The 27,438-nt window shown below is 40.5% G+C and overlaps 1 protein-coding gene across 1 annotated transcript in view; it reads right to left on the bottom strand.

Moving 5' to 3' along the window:
• Positions 1-27,438, bottom strand: part of plxna4 (plexin A4) — a 243,291-nt gene that overhangs the window by 24,252 nt on the left and 191,601 nt on the right. The window contains exons 14-25 of the mRNA XM_085437437.1: positions 24,836-24,953; positions 23,724-23,860; positions 22,767-22,934; positions 22,363-22,456; positions 20,171-20,404; positions 19,589-19,735; positions 18,869-19,103; positions 18,024-18,166; positions 13,316-13,584; positions 7,289-7,355; positions 5,403-5,549; positions 4,144-4,303 (exon numbers count right to left, since the gene is read on the bottom strand). Of these exons, the coding sequence (XP_085293563.1) occupies positions 4,144-4,303; positions 5,403-5,549; positions 7,289-7,355; positions 13,316-13,584; positions 18,024-18,166; positions 18,869-19,103; positions 19,589-19,735; positions 20,171-20,404; positions 22,363-22,456; positions 22,767-22,934; positions 23,724-23,860; positions 24,836-24,953 (1,919 nt within the window). The remainder of the gene's footprint in view (positions 1-4,143; positions 4,304-5,402; positions 5,550-7,288; positions 7,356-13,315; positions 13,585-18,023; positions 18,167-18,868; positions 19,104-19,588; positions 19,736-20,170; positions 20,405-22,362; positions 22,457-22,766; positions 22,935-23,723; positions 23,861-24,835; positions 24,954-27,438) is intronic.

The following is a 27,438-nucleotide window of genomic DNA, read 5'->3' as shown; positions in this document are numbered from 1 at the left end:
AGTTTATCTTTATACCCCTTTCTACTTCTACTCGTCTCCCCACATAAGAGCACTATATCCCAAATTACACAACAGCCAGACCGACTGTCCTTGAGGAGTCCACAGAGGGAAAACAGACGATGCCAAACAGAAAAGTCTGAGTGTTATGCTTTCAGGCCTCCCCCAAAATAGTGATACCTTAATCAAATTCAGGGATCCAGTCAAACGAAACATACATAATCCATCCCACACACAGCCCGTTCAACTGATTATATTTACTCTTTAAAAATCTCACCATATAATTTAGGAAACAACCATTCTTTCATTTAATAAACATATTTTTAGTCAAATATTATTATTTGTAAGGAAAAAAAATAGTTTTGTGTTATAAGGTTGAAAAGTTCTGATGGCTCTAGTTTTCTTGGCTTCTTTTTATAGCTTGTGCCTAATTCTGTTAGTCAGATATATTCGGATTCTACACTGGCTGTTTCTCTGTGTAGCAATCAGAGTCTCCCTATGGGCTAAAAAGTTAGTTTCTAACTCTGGCTTAAGTTTGCAATTCTTAGATGAAGAACAAGCACACACCAGAGGTAAAAAAAAAAAGCACAACTTTTTTCTAATAAGAGTGTCAAACATTATTTTATCATCACCTTGATCTCTTTTTTCTTTGCTTTCCACAGAACAATCAATTAACATTGTCTAATAAGACTGAATAAAGTCAAAAGGACATAAAAAGGTCTTTGGGTGGGGGTAAAAGGTTAGCAAATAGGTAGAACTAAAACAGAAAATGCTTCTGTGCTAGACGACTACAAAATGCGAGTTAAATTAATCACCCTCCTCCTCTTTGCTCTTTTCTCCATTTGTTTTGCTGGTGTACTCGATGGCTGTGAATATAGGGTTTGTGCACTTCTATTTCTACCCACAGAACTAGCCTTCACGTTTCAGCCTCTGAAGGTACTATTGGTTCCTGTGCTTCCTTCATCAAACTTTCATCTTCATCCCGCTGCCAAGCTGCTCTTAATGTTGTTCAGAATCTCCACCGAGGCGGACCACAACACAATTCAGCGAGACAACAAAATTGCCAAAAAATTGTGCAACTTCAATACCCAGAGTCTGCTGACCATCTAATTTCCATGCTTTTCAAAACAAGCAACTTCCAGTCCGCGTTTTTCAATGACTAGGAAGGCTTTTACATGACCTTACATCCAAATTACATCTGCATTACATATACAACAGGCCTTGTAAATCTGCGCAACCTCACTACAAAGCAAAACAAAAGCTTTGATAGAAACATCTCACGATACCCCAGCAACATTATAATGAGTGAAAAAGGAAAGCCATCTTGAAAACAAACAGGCAGATGATTTCTCTATTCTTTTTGCAGACATCATGGGCTTTATGAATATGTTATTGTGCCTGCACTACTTGCTGAGCTTCCCACTTCTGTCGGCCACTGTCATCTCCTATTCTGATCACAAACAGAGAAACAAAGCGGCAATCACCGCGATGCTTGGTGAGGCCTGTCTTTGGAGGATTGACCAGAATTGTGTTAGCAACTGAAAAATCTGCTGGAAATACAGATTCTCCTGTTGTTTGTCTATACAGTTCATCTTCCCATAAAGATGCAAATAAGCGCCTGTCTCCAGGCAGGGCTCAACAGACGAACGGGGAACAAAAAGAACGAGAGGAAGGAACAAATAAAAGCATAAACCTGGTGTGAAAACTGCAACAAACTGAGATCACACGTATTCCCAAATCCAGTGGTATCTAATCAGGATGTGTGTGTGTACACTTAGTCTTCAGGGGAATGAATAACAGCTGAAGGTAAAGTGAAAGGCTGAAGGTGACTGTGGTACTTGACAAAGAGGCAAGACACAGGTTTGCTACTGCCAGCATTTGCACAAAGACACCAACACACACAGGGCTTACTTCTTTGTTCCTAGGTCCTATCTTCATTTGTACTCTACAGAGGACTGCAGCAGAGGGCAGTGGAATTAAAAACAATACCCCAGGATAACAACGCTTCTGGCAAGTTTATCTCAAGACAGGCCTGCAAAAATCCTATTATCCTTATCAACAACTGTGTGTCAGAAGTTACAAAAGCCACTGGTGTTACCTGTACATGTAGTTAGAAAATAAAGTGAAATAGAAGATGTGTTTCCACTGAAGAGTTATCATCAGTGTTAATTGTGCAATACCAGGAAAAAAACAAATCACAGACGTGAACGGATATGTCAAACCTGTTTTAAGTCTACTAATGGACTTGTGATTAAGAGAGAAACTTCTTTTAATCTGTGCAGCAAGTGTTAGAAATACATTTTAATAAAGTTTCTTTCTAACATTATTTGAAATGTCTACTCATAACAGAGTTGTTACACTCCTCATTAGACGGATACAAGCACTAACCACACGGTGTGAATGCTTAACCAAGATGTAGGAGTGTTTAGTATTGAAGGTAAAATTGCTACATGCTTACACAACACAGTTTCAGTTAGGGAGACGCTGCCTTGACCATGTGTGGGGGTATAACATAGTGTTTCTATACTGTTGATAGCGTAACTAGATACAAACTTTGAGGTACCGGTTAGAACTGACACAAGTGTAGAGTAGGTAGGTATTTTCTCACACAGGACAAGACCCCAGATTGAGGACGAAGACCAATGCCAAGAGGAAGGACCACGAGGAGAACGAATCAGGGAGCGCTAAACCACGGCCTCTTCCCAGCGATAGCCAATCACAGATATATGCGTGTCTGATATATGCTTTGAATTATAAATATTTTTCCACTTTTCTGTGTGCAGACTGCCTGATATAGAGAAGTCCACAGCTGTGCAACTCAAATCTTTAACCTTTTGATAATAAAATAGTGTGAACTACTAGATTGTCGCCTGAACTTCACTCAGAAAAAAAGAACACCACACAAGTGGGGTGCAAAATGTTTAGACAGCACTGAAAAAATAACCAAATTGCTCTATACACGCGTTCTCTTCTGCTTACATTTATTCATTCTCTCCCTTATGCTTGCAATCACACACACACACACACCCACACACTCGCACTGAGCGAGTGACCAGAGAACTCCAATTGCCAATTCCCTCTTGTAATAAAACAATAATAGAACAACACGTCCTGCCCAAATGGGGCCATAAAACAATTTCATCCAGGAGTGTTGTCAAAAGGCTAAACTAATCTTTTTACTTAGCTGTCTCAGACAGATTCCCTGTGGTATATTCCTAGCCCATCTGAGAGCTGAGGTTGGTTATAAATATGCTATTACCAAAAAACAACAGGGGTTTGAAAAAATCCATCTGGCAAAATTAAACCATAAAAAGCAACAGTCCACAGTGAAAAGACAGCCTGTAGGTATTTGGCAGGACAACAATAACGGATAACAATATTATGCTCACATGTAGTAGGGGTGTGCATGTGTACCCTACACCAATAAAGGTGTACAAGAACCCCTGAGCACTACAGTAGGATGTCTTGCCAAGAAGGTACATAATTGCACCTCTTTCCCCTAACAGTGGCCCATTAAAGTAATTGCTTGCTTTAGGAAGGAAGGAAAGAAACACACAGAGAACGAAGGGAAGAAATAAAAAGGAAAGGAATGGCTCGCTGAGCGTCGCAATTGATTAGCTGATCAATCATCTGACTCAGACGCTAGTTGACATCTGAGTCGATCGATGGGAAGTTTTGGGAGGAGAGAGACCAATCTCAAGACATCTGAGCCATCACAGCCAGGAAGTCAAGTCTCCCGAGGTAAAAAAAAACAAAACACAAAACAACTTCTCTATATCTAAGAGGACTTTACTTTTTAAGAAGGCCTGGGTAGAGTGGAGAAGATAAAAAATAAAATAAAATAAAAAATCGATGTCTGTCTCAGCTCAGCCAGCTTCCTCCAGGCACACGAATAGATCATTTCTATATTTCATATTTTTTTTGTCTTTTTGTGTTTTATTCTTGTTTGTATTTTCTTCTGGACCATTGAGTCCACAATAAAGGCTGTCTGATCTGAAACACTGAATCTTAAGAACTGTTTTGATAAGCTGAACAGTATCTACAGGAATGTGAAGGAGCTCCCAATCATAGAATTATTTCAGATTTCTATTTCATTATTCTATTTTTTTCCCACACTGTTCACATAAACAAGGCAAAGATTCATACCCAGGTCCATATCAGACGCTTTCAGGCGGTGTGAATGCGGGACGTTCTTGTAGATGGCATCCAGTATCTTCTCCTTCACTTGGCTTATGGTGTCACAGTTTAGCACCTTAACCTGGATCTCTGGACTCTTCTCATTTTCTGGATGTATGCAGTTTACCACCTGAAACACGCACAAAACCATCACTGTGGTGAGTCTAATAAGGACTTGCGGGTTAAACGGTATCATAAGGTTTTATTTTACAGATGCAAAATGGATCTTTCGGAATATATACTAAAAACAAGTTGATTTAGAGCAAGGTAAAAAAAAAGTAAGGTTGTTGACAACTTTGCAGGAAATAGGTTTGTGTGTTTTATGTTAATAATGATGATTGGTACTCAATGGAAATGCAATAATTCTGTGCCTGCCAAGGGGTCCGTGAGAGAACTGCAGGAAAAGAAAATATTCACTATGGAAACTGCTCTTTTCTCAGAGCTTGAGACGAGAGTAATTTGCTACCTGAACTGATGAGCACTAAAGTAGCTAATTATAACAATATTATCATATTCATCAGCTCTTACAGTACTGCCTTTGGGTGTTGGTGGCAATACCTGAATTACAAGATGAGCACAAATACACGTTAAAGGGGTGAGAGAATAAACGCCTCATCTTTTATAAAAGCATCATTCCAAACACGTATGCCCACGTTGTACATAAAATGAAAAATTCCCTTTAAAAGGGTTAACTATCGGCAGTTTCTAGACATTTTTCTACTGCAAGAACTGGGGTGGGTAGAAAACTATTGGTGTTGGAAAAGACAATGTGAAATATGTATGCAAATCTGTACTCCCAGAATGCTGAGTACAAACTGGTCTGACACTAGAAGAGAAAACCGAACAATGTCTAAGTTTCCCCTCCAGAAACAACAACGGTCACAGTGGAGCCAGGATAACAGACAGATCTGGGCAGTAAAATAGAGGTTCCATGAGGAGCGAGCTTCATCGTCTGTGTGCTTGTGCAGACACATACACAAACATAGTCTATTTCCTTCCTCCTCATCCCAAAGCCCTGCTCTTTTGCTTGACAGCTCGGGTCTCAACAGGAAGTGAGGTCGCCCCTCCCGTGCCCCCTTCATGTCAAGCGTAACAACGACAACTTTGTGTCCCATTGCAAATCTCATGACCAACCACCCATAACCAACCTTTTACTCTCGCCTTGTCCCCGAAAGCATATTAAGTGTCCCCAGTGAGCCCTTGGACCCGTGGGCAGGTGAACCCCTTACCAGCGTCTTGTAGTCAATCTGTTGTCTGATGAGCTTGTCTTCACTGAGCGAGTAGCGTGCCTCTCCTGTGATGGAGTCAATGGGGCCTTTTTCCATCTGCTGCTTGATGGCACAGAAGAGGGAGAAAAGAGGCTCGCCTGCACACTCCTGTGAAGAGATTTGACGAAAGGGGGACGTTTGGAAAAGAATGAAGACATTTTAAAGCCTTTTTTCTGCGCTCAGCTCACTGACAGCGAAGCGTATTTTTGTCTCAGAAGATAAAATTTTGTGGCGGGTTTTTATAACCGCTTTACTTCCAAGTGTTGCTGAGTAAGACTTATAAACGTCATGTTCCCGATAATATTGCACCTGTTTCACCTAAATTAAAGAAAATTGTACCACCTATCAATATAGAGCCATTGCCGAAGTTAGGGGAAGGTTTGATGGATAAACAATTTTTTTTAAAAAAAAGTGAAAACCCTCCCCAAGACACTCCTGTTTATCAAAAAGAAGAGACTGGCCATTTATCATTGTTTATATTTATCTCCTCCAGCTGCAGAAAAGTGATGACTACGGAGATGGCGGAGAGAAACAGGATGATTGTGACATTTTCTAGACTCAAAGGTGGAGAGAAGTTGTGGTTTTGCTTTTAGTGAATAGTGGTGTCCTGTGAAGTAAAAAGTACACCTCAGTGCTGCATCAACATGTCAGTATGCTTTCTAGCTAAAAAAGGACAACAAATCCTCCAAGTGTTAGATGAATCTTCGGTGGCTGTGGCAGAGAGGCTGTCTTTTGAATATTATGAAAACATTTTCCAAATGGAAGCCCAGACGACACACAAAATATGCCGTGTGTACGCTGTATTTTATGCACACTCATAGGCTATTTGTGCTATTCCTGTACCCAGCTGTACTAAAGGTAAACATCTGATTTAACAGACTCAAAAAAGTACATGCAGAGTTACAGGACATCAGACATGATTATGCTTGTGCTATATTGATATATCCATACGCTGGAAACCAGAACAACCAGTAACAATAATTCAGCTGTTAAATATTGTTAAAATTAGGAACACTGGCCAACTGTCCTATTATAGTTCCTTACTATCCGAACTATTAAGAGGTCCCTGAAAAGCCATCAGTGGATCCAAAACACCAGTATTAACAGGGGCTATCTAAAGAAATCACATTTGTCCCATATTAGCTTCTCCTCACGGGCTTCATGAAAAAAAAAAAACAACCTCAAATTAAATGTACCATCATTACCATCATAATTTATAGTATCATATTATCCCAATACAGCACTTTATGTCAGAGTGCAGGCTTACTTGTGGTTCCCAGAGTTTTGGAAAAGTGCAATGATAGGCAAAGCCTTCAGCTATCGGCTCCTCTCTTGTGGAACCATTTTAGATCCAGTAGGCAGAAAACCGTTTTATTTTTAAGATTAGACTATAACTCTTCTTCTTTAAAGCTTATATTTAGTTAGGTGACCCCGAACTACCCTTTTGTTATGCTGCACAAGGCTCTGGCTGCTGGGGGACCTGATGCACTGAGCACCATGCCTCAGCACCACAGTTTTTATGCTTTGTCCTATCTGTCTTCCTTTCCCCTTTCTTCTCAGCTCAGCTTTTTGTGGCATATTGCTGAAGTGCCTTGCCTTTTTGGCACGCTAGGCTAACTGGTGATTCAAAAGTGGCTGCAGGTGTGGATTTGAGTGTGAATGGTTGTTTGTGTCTTTGTGCTAGCCCTGTGTAGGACTTGTGACCTGTCCAGTGTGTCTCTTACCCCGTGTCAGCTGCGATGGGCTCCAAGCCCCCCTGCAAACCTCAACTGAATGAATGGTTAAGCCAATGGATGGATGAATGGATGGAGAGCAGGAAGCATAATCACAGAAAACTAAAGAGTTACCTTCAGAAACTTGTAGAGGAGGAATGTAAACCAGTTGGTCAGCATTTTCTCCGCAACAGACTCGGTCCTGGAAACAGACAGCGACAAAGCACATCATGAACATATGATCCCTGTGCTCTTATTACATCATTAATATTCAACACCATTGTCAAATATTAAGTTGAAAATGATGGCCACTGCCATTGAATACGCCTGGGCTATGCAAACATAATTGCAAAGCCATGTATTGGGAAAGCCTTTGCACGTGCTATATGATGGCCTTTCAGACAATCTTTCGGCTTGCCTTTATGCTCAGGCACGCCAAGGGCAGCTTGTCTACAGTGGTAGGGATTTTAATATGAGGCAAAGCAATTAAAAGCCTTTATTTGATCCCAGTGGATTGATGTCGTTAGGGGCTGGAGCGGCTCTGTAATAACACTGGCCTCATTATCAAGCGCTCCCTTGCCTATTCACTGGACTAACACTCGATCCGTGCACAATAGAAAGTGAATGAATACATCTCCCTCCCTTTCTCTGCCTGGCATCCATGCTCCACTGGTGTGGCAAAATGGTGTGCATCTCTTTTTGTGTGTATGTGCTGACCTGGGCTAGCAGAGTGAGTGATCCCATGTGAATGGCTAATATGCATACATAATAACAACAGTGGTGGCAAAGAGAAAAGGAGGATAGGCAACGATCGAATGTCTTTTGACAGCAACCTTCTTGGCCAGCAGCAGGGGTGTGTGTGGGCAATCTGTCAGAACACCTCAGATACACACCCACACACCCCTGCCTCCATCCTCAATGAGCAACTACCATAGGCATCAATATTTCAGGATTAGTGTCCATTGTGCCCGCTTGTGTGCGTGTAGATTTTGTCCCTAGTGTTTCGACTGCCACCTGCAGCCCTCCCACCCCTCACCATTCAGACAGCCTCTTAAAGGGACTTCAAACTGAGCTGTGAGGAGGGGGGGCTTCATGTCTGCTGTGCCAGTGGGCTGGTCTGGTACCCCCCTCTCAACACTGGCACAGCACCTGGGGGGGATTAACTTCCTGCCTCTCACTGTGCCCGCACTTTTATTTTGCCACCCTTCCTCCATCCACAGATCCAAGGGTCAACAAGGTCACGTTTCATCTTTTCTTTCATGTTTCTTTCTTGCTCTCTCTCTTCCTCCCGCTGGCTGCAATATTCTGGATCCTGTAATCATACACGCTTCCAAATCCTCTCCATTTCCACAAATGTAGCCTATCTATCAAAGGGATGAAAGGAGCATGGAGAAAGGAGGAGGTGCACTGGCAAGGAAGGAGTGAGGCAGTACTGAACAAGGCAAATGAAGAAAAGAACTAAAATAAATAGCTTGCCTTTGCCTCTTTAAAAAAAAAAAAAAGAAAAAAAAAAAGAATTCCTCAACTTGCTTTTTCTTACTCCAATCTCCAATGAAAACTGTGTTTGTGTGTTTGTGTGTGCCTGGACAATTGCAAGGCTGTTTTAAGGCTAGTGTGCAAAAAGCACAAATTAATCCCACTGCGCATGTATTCAGAAATTATCATGTGTGCTGACTAGTGTTTATTGTATGTGTCTGTGCATGCGTCTGGCAGTGGGTGGTAACCCTGCAGTGCTAAGAAGTCTTGGCACAGCCGCACTGTTTCGCTTATGCTCATTCTCACTCATAGCGCACTCTGTGGGGAACGAGGATAAAAATGGCACTGTGACGGAGATGTTTGAACATCTAACATTAGCGTTCGGTTTTATAACTTTCGAACAATGTTCTCCAAACCTTTACTCGGCTCAGATTCAAAACACAGCACAACCTATGTTTGGGTTAATGCAATGAAATGTGCCGTGGCGTGTTGGCATGGTCGAGCTTGTCTGCTTGGCAGACAGACAGTGGGACAGTGAGCATTGAGAATGAGCTAGAGCTGTGGGGACCTGGCAATATTTCGTTCCCATTGATTACCGAGGTAGGATAGATGGGACTCCATGCCTCATCGAGTATTTAATCTTTTCGTTGGCCACACCTGCAAGTTACGTGCATTTTAATGTCCATATGACACAGTTAGTGTGACTCATTAATCAATATCCAGCCAATTAAGTTATAAAGAACCTTTCGTGTCACCTTTAATCAAATCAAATCACTTTTTTTCATTTACTGATAAACTGTTTGTTCACACTTTAGAATACAACGCAGCTCCTCCAGAATAATAGAGTTACAACAATATTAACAAGTCCTTACTCTGTCTAACAAACAATTTCTCACATTTTAAAAGCTGGAACCAGAAAGTATTTCACAGTTTTAAATGAAATCAATTTAATAATGAGTTGTTAAAAGTCCAAAATATATCGTGACAATCAACAAAGTATTATTTCATGACACCTATCCGTTTGTCTGCCTGTCTATCAAATTCAGCTTGAGGTGTCTCTCTTGCATTAAGGGGAAGTAGTAACTGCAGTTTCTTTGATTTTAGCCACATGCTAAAGCAGCACAGCTTGAAATGAGAAACCATTTCTATTTGTCACTATGGCTCTGGGTGGGTGAGGAAGATTGGTCATCATAAGTGTCAAACTGTCTTGCAGTGATGGCTTGCTACTGACTCGGACTTGTTGATGCATGTGCGCTGACATTTATTGCATTTATTGCTCACACCCAAACAGAGAGAGCGCTTATCCTTATACAAGGGGCCCTTCAGACCTGTGCGATGACAGGATGTCTGTGCATGAAGCCAAAGCAATATTGTGATTAACACATGAACATATTGGGTTTTCATCTTTTGACCAAAAATCAAAACTGCTATTTTGACGCGTCGACTGTCGCCAAACAAAACTTAAGGCTGCAAGAAAGGCAGTTTAACTCTGCATGATGAGGGATGCTGGTGTGGGGAGGCTTGGAGAGATGGAGGAATGAAGCAAAGAGAGGAGTTGAAGGAGGAGAATGCAGCAAGGAATGCGACAGATGGTTGTGGAAGGCTCTCGTTAGTTAGCTTGCCTGGTGGTTGTGCTTCAGCACAGGTTGAGATGGGACAGATGGAAGGATGTGTGTTCGTGTGTGGAAAGAGAGAGAGAGAGAGAGGGAAAAAGGCACACACACACACACACACAGAGATTTCTTGGAAGAGGAGGCAGTGGGTATCCGTGCTCAGATGCTGTGCCAGAGACACCCTGCTCACGCACTTTAAGCATTGATTTAGCAATCAAGAAAACAGGGGAGGGGAGGGGGGAGAAGGGGAGGAAGAGCTGGGAATATAGATTGAGGGAGTGAGTATAGGAGAGCAAGTGAGTGATAAAGATAGTGACGATGTTACACAAGGGACACAAGCTTCAGAACTGAAGACAAACATGAGAGAGAGAGAGCAGCGAAGAGTGAGACGACGGAGTCAGGTAGTGAGGGAGGAGAATACTGAAAATGAACAAACAAGGAAAGAAAAAGAAAAGAGACAGAACAAATTAAAGAGGGACTGGGGGGTGGAGTGCTACTTCCTCCATCTTCACAGCCCCCTGCCTATATATCTGGGCTATTTTCAGTTGCTATCCAGCGACGCACCAGTCAGCCCACACTACAGGGTGGCAGAGCTTGCTCAAACTGCCTTATCACATCTGAAATGCATGCTGGGTTGTTGGAGAGCTAATAAGCGCAACGGTGGAGGAAGAATGAGATAAGGACAGTCTGATCAGTGCCAATCACAATCGTGTGTATGACAAATAGGGATTCAAACTGGGTGTGGATGTGTTGTAAACATGTGCTCTTTCCTCACTGCTGGCTGAATGCAATGACATTGTCGCCGGGGTTTCCATCTGCCCTGTCACCAAGGGTGAAGAGAAGGAAGTGTCAAAATAAAGTATCTTATATTCGGTGTCTACAGTTGTTGGTCATGCACAGGTCGCTGTAGAACTTTCTGTGACTATTTCCTTGTGAAGTTAATCCTAAATTCACTTTTGAATCAAATTCTCGTATGAGATTAATAATTATCTGCATGGAGAGCACACACAAGGCTCTGGTGACGCATAAACTGAGTGATCAAAGAGCTGCTCTCACGACTCGCCTGCGTGCCTTAAAGTCATCAGCTTTCCTCAGGTGGTGACACAGCTTTAAGTATCTGCATTGTCCTTGACCGCCTCTCCCTGTCTCTGCTGTACGCGCCATCTCTTATGCTGTATCTACTGCCGGGATCAGCAGTTACTCCATTGTTTAGTGGCTGCACCATATTCGGTGAGCTCTGGCTGCAGTTAATCAGCTTCCAGCCCAGACGGCAATAATTTCTCTCTGCATCACCAAGCAGAGCCTAAACAGGCGTTCATGAGGTGAATGTGCCCACTGTCTTCTGGATGGTACGGTGAACAGCATTAATTTCAGTCCCGTCTGCATATCCTTGCTGTGTTCATGCATTTGTCTTCGTTGGCCGAGAGTGAGTGAGGGTGTTTTTAGGCAGAAGGAGAATAAGAATTAGAATCGAAATGAGATGGACAACTTCATTTATGATATGCTTGTCAAATTATCTGGGGATGCCAAGACTTGAGTGACAACCTGCAAGTAAAAACAACATAACATGTGTGTGTAGTGTAAGTATCAGTGAGCATGCACGCGCTACACACGTACAGCTGTGAGGAAGCCGGTTCACTCAAGAAACCATAATCATCACATTTACCAAACACTGTAGGCAGGAAGCATAATCACATACAGTGCTGTGTTCAAGTGCATGCCATTAAGGCTTTGACTGCAAATCCAACGGAGGATTGTGATTGTGCCAGAGTGCAAGCTTTTCACAGTCTCACTTTCTCCTGTTTTCATAAATGAGTTTTTTTTTTCCTCTTGAGCTATTTGAAATTGGATTCAGTGCTAATTAATTATAATTATTTTGCTAATGATGTGCACGGTAATACACTCTGGTGTTTCTGAGACAGAGCCAGCAATTCAAGGTCACAGGAGTTAATCCAAACATGTCAGGGGACACATCCAGTGCTTCACAGTAAAGAGGAACCTGTATAAAACGTCCATTTCTATTCCAAACCAACAAGAATACCAAGCTAGGTTCAGAAAAGCAGATGTTGTGTTAGATAACGCATTTTATGTGTACCTATAGACTGATCTGCTGTAACTTTATGACCAGTGACAGGTGAAGTGAATAACCCTGATTCTATCAAAAGTGAACCAAGGAAAGAAAAGTTGTGAACTAGGAACAGGGTCCAATAGATGAGCTACTGTTGCTCAAATTGCTGAAAAAGTTAATTATGGTTCTGATAAAAAAGCGCTAGAACACATAGTGCATCACCGTTTGTTGTCATTCCTGCAGACCAGTCAGGGTGGTCATACTAACCCCTGTCCACCAAGTATGGGCACTTAAGCATCAGAACTGGACCACAGAGCAATGGAAGAAGGTGGCTCAGTCTGATAAATCATGCCTTCTTTTATATGCGTGTGTTCCATGTACTTTGCTTACTTGCAAACACTTGGCACCAGGAAGCACTATGAGAAGCGAGGCACTGTGATGCTTTGGGCAACCCTAACCCTAGCACCAGGTGGGTACCTACTGGTGCCCTGTTATTTCTTCAACCCTTGGGCCCTGTCATCCATGTGGATGTTACTTTTGACACATATTACCTACCTAAGCATTTCTGCAGAACATGTACACCTTCAGCAGGATTTAAACCCTGCCAAAAAGAAAAATGGTTCACAAAAATTTGAGAAGCACGACAATGAGTCTGAGGTGTTCACTTGACCTCTAAATTCTTCAGATCTCATTCCAATCAAGCATCTGTGGAATGTGCTGGACAATTAAGTCTGATAAATGGAGGCCCCCCCCTGCAACCTATACAACTAAAAGGATGCATTGCTAACATCCTGGTGCCAGATACCACAGCACACATAGTGGAGTTCACCAACACAATACGGTCAAGCATAGTACCATTAACTTACTATCAAAAAGGTAGGATATGTCTTGGTTAGAATATACAGCAAGGAAGACTAAATTGTCCTTCACCAACTATGTAACTTCAACTTCACTGATATCACAGTCTAACAAGTGCTCTACTTGGTTTTCATGCCTGCTCATTACCTGCGGAGGAGCAGTTTGGGGTGGTTTTTGCTCTCGAGGTTGCGGTCTATGAGGTCGGACAGCAGGTGCTTAAGGACATCAGTGGCATACTCCAACTTGCTCTGCAGCACTGTCATGATGAGTGAGGCCACATTGCCGCGGTCCCTCATTGAGAAACCACGCTGGGCCTCCAGAGTGCGAATAAAACACAGCAAGAAGATCTTGTTGTTAATGAGCTGACCAAAGAGCTTCAGCCCTTTCTCCACCTGCTCCTGGCGGTAGCCTGGCACCTGCACGGAAACAGAAGAAATGTTCACTTACTTAAAGAATACAGACTTTGAGTGGTACATTCAAGGCCATGACATACAGACTCAATTAGTCACTGGGTAATTCAAATGCACTGCTATTTATTACCTTACAAGATGTACAATGTGTTAAGTCTTCTTTTTAAAAATGACACTTTTAGGTAATGTTTATACAGATAGCATGTTGGACTAATCACAAAACAGTCAATAGGATTGAGAAAGTGACTCTATTGTGAACCAATTTTCCACCTTGTCACCCTCAAAGCATCACATTTCCTCCACCTTGCTGAATAAAATGCCAAAAACCTCTTAAGCAACTTTTCTCCTGCTCTACATTGTTCTGTTATTTCAATCGTTCTACAAATGTGTTTCTTTTTTACCCAAACACAAAGTTAAAATTGGCATGTCCATAGTCCATAGTGTTGGTGTTTTGTCCATCTTAATCCTTTCCTCTTATTAGTCTTATTAGTCTCCTCTTATTAGATGTGTTTCATCTATTCCCATCTTTGCCCTAAAAGAGTGTCCTGAGGAAAACTCTTTGCTGCAGTTGTTGGGAACACTTGTTGAGAACTGAATTCTCGCTCCAACCCTCTGAACCAGAAAAACCTTCGTGATCAGTTGTGGTCAACTTCCCTCAGTACACAATGGAGGACATAGTGCTGAATGGAAGCATGGAAGAAAAAAGTTATGCATCAGGATAAACAGGTTTTCTTTGATCATGACCATGCTACAGACGTGATTCAGAATGGGATGGACAACACCGGAATTAAGAAAGCTTGATATGACAGAGGAATTCAGGGAATAGCAATACTCGTGAGACTTTGAGAGAGTTACTCGTCAAGGTTGCTGTCTATCGCCTCTTCCCTTTCGTTTATATACTAAACCCTTGGCACAGCCCATATGACAAAGTGAGCACATGAGAGGAATAAATATTAAAGGGAAAGACCATGTCATCAGCTTTTTTGCAGATGATGTCATACGATATCTTGTGGGGCGATAGTGGCTCAAGAGTTGGGCGTTCGTCTTGTAATCGGAAGGTTGCCGGTTCGAGCCCCGGCTCCGACAGTCTCGGTCGTTGTGTCCTTGGGCAAGACACTTCACCCGTTGACTACTGGTGCTGGTCAGAGGGCCCGGTGGCGCCAGTGTCTGGCAGCCTCGCCTCTGTCAGTGCGCCCCAGGGCGGCTGTGGCTACACTGTAGCTTGCCATCACCAGTGTGTGAATGGGTGGATGTGTAAAGTGTAAAGCGCTTTGGGGTCCTTAGGACCAAGTAAAGCGCTATACAAATACAGACCATTTACCATATATCCACAAAATTCAAACTATCATTTTTTTGTTTAATGTAATGAATACCTTCGCTGAGCATTCAGGGTACAAAATTAATGTGGTTAAAAAAGCCATGCTTGCGACAACATCATCTAAATATATAAAAAAAACATATATGAAAGAACATGAACTTTGTAATAGGCAATATTCTGGGCTATCAAGTATCGCAGGGGTGGGGGAACTCCAGGTGCCAAGGGCTGGTGTCCTGCAAGTTTTAGATATCACTTTTGGTCAACACACCTGAATCAAATGATTAGTTAATTTCCAGACCTCTGGAGAACTTCAAGACATGTTGAGGAGATACTTTAGCCACTTAAATCAAGGACACGTCTAAAACCTGCAGGACACCGGCCCTGGAGGCCTGGAGTTCCAAACCCCTGAAGTATTGCATAATTTTAAAACTATGTATCTTGGGAACATTATTAAATGCATTGCGTGGAATGACCTGTACTTGATAAAAAACTTTATTGAGAGCCGCAAAGAAAGCTTTAACAAGAAAATATTCTAAATAGGTTTCGCAATGTTCAGATTGAAAGAATTTTTTTTGATAAGTGGAGAACACACAAGGCCTTATAATGTCCATACATTATAAGGCACCAAGGAAAAGGTATGAAAAACATTTATAGGCTATGCGTTTTCGTACTTAAATGTATATGTAAGCATGTATATGCAGGACATTTGCAACTGGCACCCACATTTTCTTTCTCTTTTCAGTTTAGTTTTTCTCTGTTCCCTGGAATTTAGTTGATGTCAATATCAAAATTGTGAACAAAACTTTCAGTAAAAAAAAAAAAAAAAAAGTGTCAAAATATTTATTCATTTAGAACACTTTCTTTGCAATTGCACGTACTATGAGTGTTTATGTTAATCAGAAGCACCGAGACTTGTAATAACAAAAACTATAAATTAAAAATTAAACTATAAATTAATAAATACACTATTTCCCTACATAAAAGTGCAGTTTAAAAGTAATAGGTTCATCCCATTGAATAAAAGATGGAAAAAGGGGGAGGAAAAGAATAAGGGAAAAGGATGAATCTGGGGAAATGAGAAGTTTAACATTTTACACTCTTTGTTGCACTTCATCTAAAGATTGAGAATAAAGGCAAGTAAACACTGAGCCTCTTTAGGGAATGTTTATTATTTTGATGCTGCTATATAAGCTGAAAGGGAGTGCAATGATGTGAATTTCCCTTGTCTGAGCCCAGATCATCCCTGCACCGTTTAAACAAGTAACTTGCTACACATTCCTCTCTTCTCCATTTTTTTTCCACACAAATAGCACCTAAGGAGATTATGTCTTTTTATCTGTCAAGAGCACTCGCGGTAAGACGGCATCTCTTTGCACCCAATGCAGCTGTCAACCAGCATATGTTCTGTCTTTCCACCTTTCATGGAAGTAGCTGTAATCTGCTGGGAATTATTGTTATATTGCAAGCCTAATTTCACACTGCTTGCCAAGATGTGTAGTGTGTCGGTGTATGCATGTGTTGAGCGTGAGATCGTTTTCTTTGTGTACAGGCTGCATACTGCATGACATGCAAGGAACACCGCATGTGCTATACCTGTATGTGCTGGCTTTTGATTGACTAATTTTTCTACTTACATTTCTAGCACCTGGCATGTCTTCAAATATTTTAATACTGACAAAACTGCTTAAGTAAACCTAGACCAGCTTTCCAGCACCTGTGCTACTTCCGTCCACAGTAGACAGTCAAAAACTTGATACGGCGATATCTGATACATCAATAACAATTAAGTAGTCATCAGCAGCCCGAGACGAGCTTGCTGCTTTTTTCAGTAGGCTCCTTTTCCACATTATGCTCCTTATACAGTTCAATATTTATGCCAATTAAAATATAATTAATATTGCTTATTACTGGGAAATTCTCATCAAGGATACAGAGGCTAACCCTGAGGGCAGTGAAATAGGGGTCCAACATTCTCTTAATGGAACAAGACGACCTAGTCAATTACGGCTGTCTATCAATGTCACCAGCTAAGGATAAATGACTTGATTTTTTTTCTTTTGCTTTTCTGCCTGTGATTGACTTTTAATTTGCTTTAAGGTGGGGAGAGAAAACGGCACAGCTTCTCGTATCATTAAGAATTATTAATGAGACCACACTCCTGAATTGAGGGCTGCCTTGTTTGTTTTTGAAAAAGCGTGTTGTTGTCGGCCGTCAAAGGGGTTTTGTTTACCAGACAGCGACACAAACAACATCGGCGTCTATTTCACCCACTGTGCCCTACCACATTGTTAATTTGCTTGCTCATTTTGCTCTAATTTCAAATAAGGCTAATTGTTTTGCATCAGTTATTTGACGGATAAACAGTTAGACACGTACAGTTACACACTTGATTGATGAGAATATAGGTACAAGTTCTTATATTTACAGCTGTCTTCTTTCACGAATGTATTGAAAACTACAGCTTTCTATTTAATTGAAATGCTCTAAATATTTGACCTGGGCATGCTAGTGGAAAACTTCACTTTACGGCCTCCATTTCTGATTTGTGTTGCACTTCTCACAGAGTCACTGCTGCTTAGTGAGTACTTTGCAAGGGTTTGCAGATAAGTTCCAAACAAACTATGGGAGACCATGGCAATCTGCTAGTGACCAAAGCAATCTCAATCTTGTTTTTGGAACAACACTCAACCTCCTACGACAACTAACAAGTAAAAGGGAACACCTTTTTTACCTAGTGTGTGATTGGTCTTTAGGTCTGAATGACTGGTGCTTAGTAAACAACTTTACAGCGACTGCCAGGAACAATTCACAACTGGTTGAGGAGTATTAATTTTTCTTTAGCGACAAGTACTTGGTGGTCACCAACCGGCCTGGATGACTCGGGGCCTTATATAGAGTCTGTGTGTCAACAATTTATCACAAACAGAGAATCCTAATAGAAAGTCAATTTGAAAGAGTAGGAATGTTTTCATAGACTAAAAGTGCCTATTTATTTTATTTAAAAAGAAAGAAAGAAAGAAAGAAAGAAAGAAAGAAAGAAAGAAAGAAAGAAAGAAAGAAAGAAAGAAAGAAAGAAAGAAAATAAATAGTTGCATTTTCCTTTGTAATAAAAATTGGTGAATCATACCTCCAGATCTCTCAGGACAGGATGCTCCTCAATGCCTGGGAAGAGGACTCTCATGGTATAGGTCCTGTAGTCCAAGAAGGGGATACCTGCACCATCTAGATCACTGGTCAATTCATGGATGTCTGTCTGCAGCTCTGCAAATGCTAATAAACCAAACAGAAAATTGTTTATTAGTATATATACATATAAGTCTTACATAACTCTTAGCTAGGCTATAACCTATTATTATATAGATTTTACCATATAAAATAATATCTAAAATAGTATCTAACATGGTCTGCCAGCAAAACATGTTATTTCTTAGATGTTTTGCCTCTACCCTGCCTTCAGTTTATCTATCTTTATCTTCCTGTTTATCTGCATGAGCTTACCTTTTGTTTCTTAGTTGCTTCCTGTATAATTTTGAAGGGCATTTCCTTGTGGCTCACTACATTTTTACTTTTTGATTTTGTTTTATTTCTGTCCTCATTATTACCTGATGAAAGGTACCTCTTTCCTATTTTGTTTTTAAATTCCTCTAGCACAAAGACAGCAATCTAAAAGTTAAAGTGGATAGATATTGGAGGTACCATAGAAAACTAGGTACTATTTAAAAGAAAAAAAAAAAACTTTACAACCTACCTAATCACAAACAAGTTCTTGTCACAATGATGATGTGGTAAATGGACTTGTTCCTATATAATGCTTTCTCATAACCTATTGATTAAATAGGAAATTTCTAGTATTGCTAACAAAGATTTAATTAAACCGTGTAAATAGATTTAATGAACCAAAATTCTTTAGATGTTCTTGGAAACAAATGTGTAAAATGAATATACTGATCTGCACTAGCATGAACCTCTTACCCTCTTTGCACTCTAGAGCCACACGTGACTCCAGGTTGTCCATCTGCATCTGCAGCCTTTTCAAGGTGAGGTCACTCTCACGAGACTTGCGTTTATAGGCAATGAGCACTGCCACGATGACAAGGATGAGCAGGGCACCGGCTGCAGCAATGCCAATGATTGCAGTGCTGCTGAGGGGGCTGTCGGACGTGATGTGGACCGAACCTGGTGAATTCTCGATGCCGCCCACACGTGCCTTATGACAGTAACAGACAAAAGGGGAGATTATAGCTATTACATTGATGTGGTTAAGTCAACGTCCAAGCTCAGACACACAGACAGACATATTGATTTGTGTACACACTTCTGTTTTTTTCTATGATGCTGGGTTCAGGTGGTAAGATCAGGAAATGCCTTGTTCAAAGTGGTCTCTCTTAAAACCACAAATGGAATCTTCATTGAGTTTTCTGGGGCTCTAATGCTTCTTATTGAAGGCTTATTTGTTTGTGTTTTGTCTGCTTGTGGGCACTAACCGCACAGCTGATTGGATTAGAGCCATAATCTGAATGGGAGTGGACAAGTGGAAGGATAGAAAGCAACGCAAGGAATGTCTGTTGGTCTGTCTGTCAAACTCTCAATCGATTTTTAGGTCTGTCAGCCTTCTCCAACACTGCCTGCCTCTCCGTCGTTTGTCTGTCTTGCTCTATGTCTTGACGTTGCGACATGTGCTGTGTCACTCACCAGGATCTTATGTCGACCAATCAGGTTAGGGGACTCGCAGAGGAGCTGGTTCTCTGACACTGTTAAAATGCAGGGCTTCTCTCCAATCAGAACTGTGTAGTTCAGCTTTCCATTTCCGCTATTGGTCGCTGGAAGGAAATTCCGCCCCTTCAAAAGAATAATGATTGATGTTATTGCTGTCAGCGTCAAAGTGGAAGGGTTAGAGAAATAAGAGTCAAATGATATATGTTTATGTTTATCTATATATTCGTACTGCAAAGCTGGGCAAAGATATGTTATGTGCAATGCTCTACAATTTATTTTACTTGGGTATGCAAATGATCAGTTTAAGCTGAGCTTTCTATACCTATAATATTTAACCTGAGACATGGTACTGATCTCGGGTTAGTTTTCACAGACTAACCCAAGATACAGATATCATTTCTAAGCTGTGTACTATATGAATTTTAAGATATACACAATCATTACTGGCAAAATATCTTAATTTAAAGTCTTTACATTCAGACAAAAGGCAATAAAAGATAATAAAATATTATAACAATGAAAACTGAGTGTATATGCGGGTGAGTGATATCTTCCTACTTTCAGTATAATGGGCGATCCAGGTTTAAGCTCCAGGACTCCGGATGGACTAATCGGTTCAAATTCCGGATTGGGGAAGTAGATGAAGTTGGTGTTATTGAGTGTGATCTGCAAGTCATCCAATTTAAAGCCGAACTCTTCAGGTCTTTCAGGTACTTCTTGGTGTCTGGCTAGGCTGATGGGCAGCTCTGGAGCCTGGCACACCATAGTTGTAGGACCTAGTATGTCGCAGAACTAATTCACAAAGAAAAGCACATAAGTGAATTTATCGCCTGCAAATTACTGCATTTATACAAAAATATAGATTATTTATTAACAAATTTCTCGTGGTTGGATCTCAGCATGCATCATACCCAAACTGCCTGACTGTGTTCCCAGTTAGCTCACTCACTTTATTGGCAGTGCTAATGTGCCAACCCATACAGTCAAAAGTCATTAGTGTCAGCCTTTTATGTCACACTTGTGCATTTCACTAAACCCACTGGAGACACAATAGAAACTGGAAGCTCCTCCATTTCCAAGTGCAAAGAAGAACCTGTTGTATTTTCCTCAAAGGAAGCCACTAAATGAGGTGCAGTTAGAAAGCTTGTGCAGTCTCACCGCAATCACGCTTTGATGTGTGAAGATTCAGGAGTGATAACTAAGTCTTACCATCCCTTCTTTACCCTCCACAAAGAACCCTCCCCAGCCTCTCATCACTTCTTTATTCCATCCTGTTATTCCTGTCTGTGATCTTTTCTTCTCTCTTTGACAAATTCTTATTCCCTCAGTCATCTTTCTCGATCCCGCTTTTTTGCTCAATTACAGCGCCTCACATCTTTTTGTGTCCCACTCCTGTTTTTTCCCCTCATTCTCGTCTTTGCTGAGGTTTCTCATTTGACATGTGATGTTATTTAAATTGCTCATTTGGTGTCAAAACCAGTTTTAAAAACAAAGACAGACTGACGCGCAACTGTCAAACGACGCACACCTTTCAACATCCCCTTAACGTTTTCATTCCTCTCCGTCTGTCAGGGTTTCATTCTCAGACATTTCACATTTTCACACTAACCTCTGCCATGCAGTCATTCAAACTATTGCCTGTCACCCTAATTGGCTCCTTGAATATCAAATTGACAAATCCTGCAAGGACATCTTTGACAAGGATCATGCACTGGTACAAGAAGGTAATAGAGGAAAAGAAAGAAAGAAAGAAAAAGTAACAAAAACTCTTTTTGCGGACAAATGCTTTGGATGTCCATTTTTAACTCCTTTTCATTTAGATCTGAGCTGTGTCAGATTGAGACTATATCGTGACACGCTGAGACACTTGAGATACAATGCCTAAAAGAGGCACATCTGAGCACAGATGTTAAACGTGGTGTCGGGCTATGCTTAAATGGACCAAGAAAGATAGCATTACCACCTTTTGTTACTTCCTTTTATTTCAAAGAGATCGCAGAGCCCCAAGCATGGCATTACCTATCCTCGCCTGGGTAAAGAGGCTAATCACTGTGGTTTCTAATTCAATATCAAAGTTCCTATTTGTTACACAGTGGCGATGAATTACATTATTCCCTATTCAGTTGCAACCTGTTGATTTTGCACTGCAGTGCCACTGAATTTTCTTCCTAGCCCTACAAATAAAGAATTTAGTAATGCTCTGGACTAAATGAAACTTTATGGCTGACTATATAGCTCGCCGTGTTCATTTAAATTAGCCACTTTCTTTTGTTCCTGGGCCACATTAGTAAAAGTAAAATAAAATTGCATGGAAATAGGTCAACAAGTATTGATTTTTTTGTGGTTTTGCCTCTGTGTACCAACACAGCGGATATTTAAATCAAACAATCCAGAATTGACTAAAGTACAGACTTTCACATTTGACTCAAGGGCTGTAACAACACTTTACCACTAACTCTTTAGGAATTACATGTGCACCTATCTTTAGACTACAAAGGAAGTGGACAAAGTGGTGTGGGCTGTCATTTCATTATTCCATGACAAATTAAGCAGATTTCAAGAGATCAAAGACATAGCAACAAGTTGCAAAATTATGGACCTAACTGTGAACAATGGAATGCATTGCAACACAAAAATGTATACCTGAAGATGCTCCACTCAGGCTCTATCTTGGTTAATTGTGTTTTTAATAACACAATTAACCACGAGGTGATTGTTTGATCACCCACGCTGCATCTACATTCACTTACATTGAGTGTCTCATGGCCATTGTATTTGGCTCTGATGAGTGGTGTCTGAATGATGTCCAGATTAGTTCCTGTCACCGTGATCGGAGTATATCCACTGAAAGAGAAAAAGAAGGGGAAAAAGAAAAGACGGTTTAAAAAAAAAAAAAAGACAGCTCAGATTGCTTTGACAAATGGTGATTTGAATTATTTATTCATTGCTTAGTTTATGCACCCAATGCAAAATTTGTACGCTGTCAATTTTGTATTATGTTGCAGTAGACGATTAAACCTTTTCATTTCCTCCTGACAAGGATCTGACAATAACCTGTGCTGCTGAGATATTTCCATCCACAGGACGCAAAATATTCTGTTGATATCTCTCTGCAGTGAGCAACGAGTCAAAGTAAACAGACAAAAATGTATACCTGAAGATGCTCCACTCAGGCTCTATCTTGGTGATGGTGGGATCTTCCACATATTCAAACTGGAGGTCTTTCTGAAGGTGGGCCCTATCTATGCTCACAGACACAGACACATTTCCAATGCCATGTAGGGAAGCATGGGTTCGGCAAGTAAGCCATAGGCCACCCCTCCTAAAACAATGACAGGATGAAACATTAGTTACATGTACTGATATGTTAGTGGTACAGTTCAACAGACAAAAGGAGGAATCAGTACAGTGGTATTTAAATGTAAAGAAACCCAAAAGCCATCTCTCTAGTCAATATCCTTTTTTAAGCAGACTACTAAATTATTCCAACACTAAAAACGATGTAATAGTTAAGACATTTGAACGGTTGGTTAAATAGACATTGATCCATAATGTATTGACTGAACTGAGAACTGAGCATTTATCAATGCCAAATGGTACATTGCAACGATGCTGTATTTGCCCAATCATTTATGGTGCAATATTTATCATCACTGAGTAGAAATTTGAATCTCAAAATTGGAAAACCTCTAAGTCAGCGCTATTTCTGCTCTCAAGGTATTTAATATATTTCTGCAGCTGTGTAGATGGTTAAACGTAGACCTTCAGCCTGCTACTGTGACAGGGTTGAGCACAAAGGCAATTTGAAGTACTTAGCATTAATTTTCATTTGTCTTTATGCAGTTGTTTTAATTGAATTTAACATTTGTGCGGGGTCCAGCTGCAAAACTTTCTTTTTCAGCAATGGGTGTACTCAAACCCTTGATTAATCATAATGTAGCAAAGTTCCTCCTTGGGCATTGTGATATTTCATTTTATGTGTAAAAGTAAGATATTGTTGTGATGTCAGAAAGGTTTTGTACCTGTAGTGTGAAAGAGTAGCTTTACCTGACCGTTTAATTGACTGTTAAAGTGTGACTGACGGGGTCAGCGCTGGCTTGTTCCAACTAACCTCTGATAAGTGCACGGCTGGTCCTTGAACATGACTGACACATTGCTCCCAGCATCAAAGTGGCTGCCAGTAATGTTGACGACAGTTCCCCCAGAGACTGGCCCACGGCTTGGCGTAAGACTGATAATCCTTGGAATCTGGTAAAAACAATAAAAAAATAAATGTTATTGTAACAGCCTGTTGGTAAGAAAGTCACTTATAGCTGATTCATAAGCAGTCTGACAAACAAAGAAATACATTCCCCTGAAAATGGCCAGAAAGTCTCACTCAAATTAGAAAGAAAGTAGGGATAGTTCAAGACTTTTCCACAGTGCTGTACTTTAACCTGCACCCACTGATTCCACTTAACGTGTTCTCTGATGAAAAACTTTTGTAAATTAAAGTAACAGTAGCAGCAGATGCAGTTCAGGGGAAGTGGGGCATAAAGTAAATCCTCCTCCAGTCCATTTCGTGTTCTTATAATCTCATCCTTAGCCTGCTGTGTAGTGGGACATCTAGACCGACCTAACATCCTATAATCCTGTGCAGGGAGCCCATTGAGAAATAAACCCAGCCAGCACCCATTAATGGATAGCAGTAAAAATGATAACACAGCATAAAATACGTACATAACATTAACAACTGCTAATTTATTTCAGAAAGCGAAAGTGTGAGAATAATTATACGCAGAGTGAATGTTAAAAAAGGTGTAATGTGTGTTTTCATGTGTTAATGTTCAATTTTTATTTGTTATTCACTTCGGGTTTTTTTTTATCAACGTTCGTGTTTTTTCTTCATTTTCTTCTCATTAGTAACTGTCAGTCATGTCTCACGACTGATACATGCATGACAGAAAAGCTGAGAAGCAGACTCTCAGTGAGAACCACACCATGTTGGAACACAGCCAAAAAAGCAACATGTACATACATGTTCTCACCTACTTAACACAGTAGGTGAGAAGACTGATCAGCTACAAGCAAGGTGCTAACATGCCGAGGGTGACACATGCAGTATAGTTGCCCTTCTGCTAATAGAAGCACACGTTTCAATTTTTAACCATCAAATTGCTAGTTTTTTAAAGTCTGCAAAACTCCACATACAATTACACAAAAACAACAGAAGTTAACACTCACCACAAAGTAGTAGTACTTGGAGGATTTTGCCATAAATTCAGATGTGCACTGCCCGACACAGACCTGCACGTTCCCAGTATACTGGCTCATCTCAGCTCTACCCATCTCGCACACAATCCTGGAAACAAACATTGGCACAATTGTAGAATATGTAACAAAGCATGTGTAATTGCACAGTTACTTGTACTATACCAGTTGGCGTCGCTGGGAAATGCAAAGCAGGTTATTTAATAGATTTATAGCTAGACCTGTCTTAAAGCTTGATAAAATAATGCATTATTTGCCAACAGCTTCACCTCCCCCGCGCTGCCAACTTGTAGGAGAGAAAGCAAAAAGTCTCCATCCTTTTACATATGACCTCAAATGCAGCTACCTCTTCTGCTGGGTCAGCATTTGCTTAGAAAGTGCTGGCACACAACTTTCTTTCTCAGCAGAAGAAGCACGGGGTCTGTTGATAAGCCAACTTTAAACTAGTTTTAATAATTTTACAGACCGCACCTGAAAGGAGCCAAAGCGCTGGATTAAACTCGTATGTCAACTAAATGTAACCTCCTGAATTAAAAAAAAAAAAAAAAAAAAAAAGATTATTGGAGTTGTGTGTGCTACTGAGGGAGGAACTGTGCTCTGTCACCCACAGCATTGCTTCTACTGTATAAGTGCACTGCTCTGACTTTAAATTAGTTTACATTCATATACATTCTGCTAGTCAGAAGATTATGCCAACTTTGAGATCATATCTCTTATGCAACCACCAAGACCACGCTACATTGAATTGTTTTTTTTATTTTTTATTTTTTATTTATTTATTTTTTATTTTTTTTTGGCCTGTCCCGTTTGGCTCTTTTGCCATCAGAATTGTTGTCTAAAGGCAAAGAAAGATGCCCAACGGATTTACTTTACCAAACTGACCCTCAGTGTTGTTAAGGATATGTCAAGTTGCTAACACACTGAACTAAGTGCTGTTTGTGTGCTTAGGGAAGTGTTTTGCCCTTCAGGACATGAAGTGTTCAGCTGTGGTCAAAGTTCTTTCAGTTTAAATCCCATAACAGCAAAGGTCTGTGACTGTGCTCACACAGAATCTATATAATATGCTTCAATATTTAGTACGTAGTATCAACAGACTGCTGCTGTAGGTTGGGCTTGAAAATGCAGAGCAGGATTTTTCCATTTGAATTAACATTCGTTACATTCAAGCCTTTGCCAAGGGAGTTCACACAGTGCTGACTGAGAACATCTGTGCCACATCAGTCCCTCTGTATTCTGCAACATGACAGAGTTTTAAATACAATGTCTCTAGCGACATTCCTGTAGTAGTGGTAAAGACAGTGCAATTAAATCCCACTCAGGAAAATGAATTAATGCCTCTCCACTAAGTTCTAACTTTGTTCTGCAAGTTCTTAATTCAATCTGCTGGAAAAAAACGTATCATCCTGATATCTTTTATGCCAGTATGTCCAGCACGCATTTTGTCACTGATAAGAGTCAAATGTACAAAGTAGTGATGGGTCGTTCGCGAACGAAATGGCTCTTGGAGCCGGTTCTTTGACGTGAACGACGCGAGCCGGCTCCTTATCGCGAGCCGTCACGTGTTTTTTTTGTTTTTTTTTTCCTTTCTCTCAGCCTCTCTCTCGCACTTTTTTTCCGCTTCACTCTGCACGCGAGCCTTGTGCTTTACGCTGGGCAGAGGGGGGAGGGGCGGTAGTTACACTCAGTAGCACAGGAACAGAGCCAGAGAGAGAGAAAGAGAGGCAGGGACAACAACATTAGAAAGGTATAGTAATCATCCACAACTATTTTCGGTTGCAGATGATAAAGGATTGAGAAAGTTTATTCATGCAGGTCCATATGACAGAGAATATGCATGTTCTTTTAGTTTTCATATTATAATTTATATTTAATTGTGTTGTGGTTTGCAGGTGTTCTTTTCACTTTAAATTTGTAAAAGGAAAAAGCTGAAAATTTAAATAGTTAAAACTTGAAATGTGAATAGTTGATTTTTGTATTATATGATTTATTTATTACATTTTATGTGGAGTGAATAAATAAAAGTATATTTACGGTGGCCCCTAGAGACAAAGCACATACAAACTTCAAATCACGTACGAACTCTGAAGCATGTACAAACTCCAAAACACGTAAAAACACGTACAAACTCCAAAACACGTAAAAACTCCAAAACACGTAAAAACACGTACAAACTCCGAAGCACATAAAAACTCAGAAGCATATAAAAACTCAGAAGCACATAAAAACTCAAAACACGTACAAAAGACAACAGAAGTGCTCCAGGATGCTGGGCGCAGTGTTGAGCCTTTGTTATCTTGTGGCTACACAAGCCAGCAAGTACCAACGACCGGATTTGGTGTGTGGTAATAACAGGTAAATGAACTTTTTTTTAAAATTATTTGAATATATATATGAGTGCCTGTGTATAAATACACAAACAATACACACATGCTTTCAATTGTGTAATTTAAGTGATCTAGTAGCTCTGCTTTGGAAGTTCAGTTCATGCTAGAAATGTGTTTTGGAGTTTGTACGTGTTTTGTCTCTAGGGGCCACCGCATATATTTATATATAAACATATATAAATAAAACCACTT

Source organism: Copadichromis virginalis, linkage group LG17 (assembly GCF_057382275.1).
Source record: "Copadichromis virginalis isolate Kocher_CV1m ecotype Utaka linkage group LG17, C_Virginalis_male_GT1.1, whole genome shotgun sequence".
In the NCBI taxonomy this organism is placed as follows: Eukaryota; Metazoa; Chordata; class Actinopteri; order Cichliformes; family Cichlidae; genus Copadichromis; species Copadichromis virginalis.
The sequence above is the reverse complement of the archived record's forward strand: the minus strand, read 5'-3'. Positions and strand labels throughout refer to the sequence as shown.